Source organism: Macrobrachium rosenbergii, chromosome 48, assembly GCF_040412425.1.
Source record: "Macrobrachium rosenbergii isolate ZJJX-2024 chromosome 48, ASM4041242v1, whole genome shotgun sequence".
Lineage (NCBI taxonomy): Eukaryota > Metazoa > Arthropoda > Malacostraca > Decapoda > Palaemonidae > Macrobrachium > Macrobrachium rosenbergii.
In genome coordinates this window covers 8,428,737-8,430,501 of record NC_089788.1, presented here as the reverse complement: position 1 = coordinate 8,430,501, position 1,765 = coordinate 8,428,737, and the positions used below count along the sequence as shown (strand labels likewise).

The following is a 1,765-nucleotide window of genomic DNA, read 5'->3' as shown; positions in this document are numbered from 1 at the left end:
TTTTTTTTTCTCGCAGAGTCTTTAAATCGATAAAATCGACAAAGAAAATGTTGCCTCAGTCACGCTTATACCTTGGATCCCTGAAGCCCAGACTTTCTTCGAATGGAATCCAAAGGCTCCAAAGAGGCTGCAGACAGACGCAAAGGGACTCGAAGGATCCTGGATTTCCGGTGGCAGATTTTGAAACTAATCTTTGCGACAGCCACGAAATACCAGTCAAAGAAAACGATGAACAAATTTGCCCAAATAGTTTATATGTTGGCCAGTTACTTTGTCACTGGATGTATAAGGGCCTTTAGGCCTTGTTTTAATACTTTTATGGATTTGCTATTATGCAGCTGTACTCCTGTGATTGATATTACCTCTTTTACAACAAATGGATGGCAAATGAAATTCTTCGGTAGCAAGCAGAAGCCCAGGAAGCAGAAAGGTTCCGAAGTTGAAAACCTTAGGGCGCAAGTCCAGGAACTACAAGAAATGGTCAAGAAGCGCGATTTAGATATAAAGGCCTACAAACGCTCGATGAATGAAATGATGGTCCGTATGAAAAAGAAAGATGAAGCCCTGAAAAGGCAAGGCATAGTAAATCAACGTCAGCAAAAGCATGCACAAACATTAGCAGAGAAAGTCGTCGACAAGAGAGACTACATAAGAAATCAATATAAAGAGATTAAAGACTTGAAAAAAAGACTAAACGAGCAAGGACAAGTAATGACAGGAAAGAAAGAAAAGGAAGTAAAAAATCTAAGAAAAAAGCTGGCTAAGAAAGACGACGTCATTAGAGAGCAGGAGAAGGAGTTAAAGAGGCTGAGATCCCTTCACCACCAGCAGACGCAGGAACTGCGGAAAGAAATGGAGATCCTGCGACGACGAGACAAGCAGCTGAGGAAGGAAAACCGGAGGCTGGAGAAGCAACTGAAAGCCAGCTTGATTGGAGCCAAAAAAACCGAAGGCTTGCGGAGAACGGAGGAGGACATTCTACGACTGGATACGGTTCGTCAGGAGCCACAAAGGGAAACCTCTTCCTTGAGAGAGTTTTGGAAGGAGATAGAGGATGAGAATGAACGCCTGCGAAGAGAAATGTCAGAACTGTCGCACCGGAGAGCAAAACGGAAAGAGGCCCTGACACAACGGCGTGACTACAAGTCAACGAAATTCCCCCAGGATACCAACCTTAGCGATGTCTTGTTGAAGGTCAGATTGAAAGCTCGCCGAAATAGGAACGTATGGAATCTGTATGAAAATGGACTGATGACACGAGAAATGGAAAAATCAGTGGACAAGAAGAGAAAAGACACAAGGTTGAAATTAATCCGAGAAATGAGCAAAATAAAAAATTCAGTGAATAAAAGGAAAAATGAAGACCTCTGAGGACGCTAAGCATCACGAGGAAAATAGTTCTCCAGCTTTCTCTCTTAATAGAGCAGGAGAGAAGAGAGAGAGACCTTACTCCCCAGCTATCTCTCTTTTCTCACTCACTAGAGAGAAGGAGAGACTTTCCCCCAAGTCTCCTCTCTCTCTCTCTCTCTCTCTCTCTCTCTCTCTCTCTCTCTCTCTCTCTCTCTCTCTCTCTAGAACCCCCTTAATGAGAGACTGCCGTGACGTAGTCGCATGGCTCCACCATGGAATATTCTTTCTCATGCTGTAGATTTGCGACGGGCAAGGGGGCTCTCGAACGAGGGGAAAGCATTCCCCCCGTTTGAATCTAAATGTCTCTCTCTGTCCTCTTTTTCTTCTACCCCTTTTTTACTTCTTCCTCCAGCTT

The 1,765-nt window shown here is 44.0% G+C and overlaps 1 protein-coding gene across 1 annotated transcript in view; it reads left to right on the top strand.

The window, feature by feature from the left end:
* Positions 1-1,371, top strand: part of LOC136831675 (golgin subfamily A member 6-like protein 7) — a 3,369-nt gene extending 1,998 nt beyond the window's left edge. Inside the window, exon 2 of the mRNA XM_067092303.1 lies at positions 339-1,371. Coding sequence (XP_066948404.1) covers positions 339-1,371 — 1,033 coding nt within the window. The remainder of the gene's footprint in view (positions 1-338) is intronic.
* Positions 1,372-1,765: the final 394 nt, after the last annotated feature.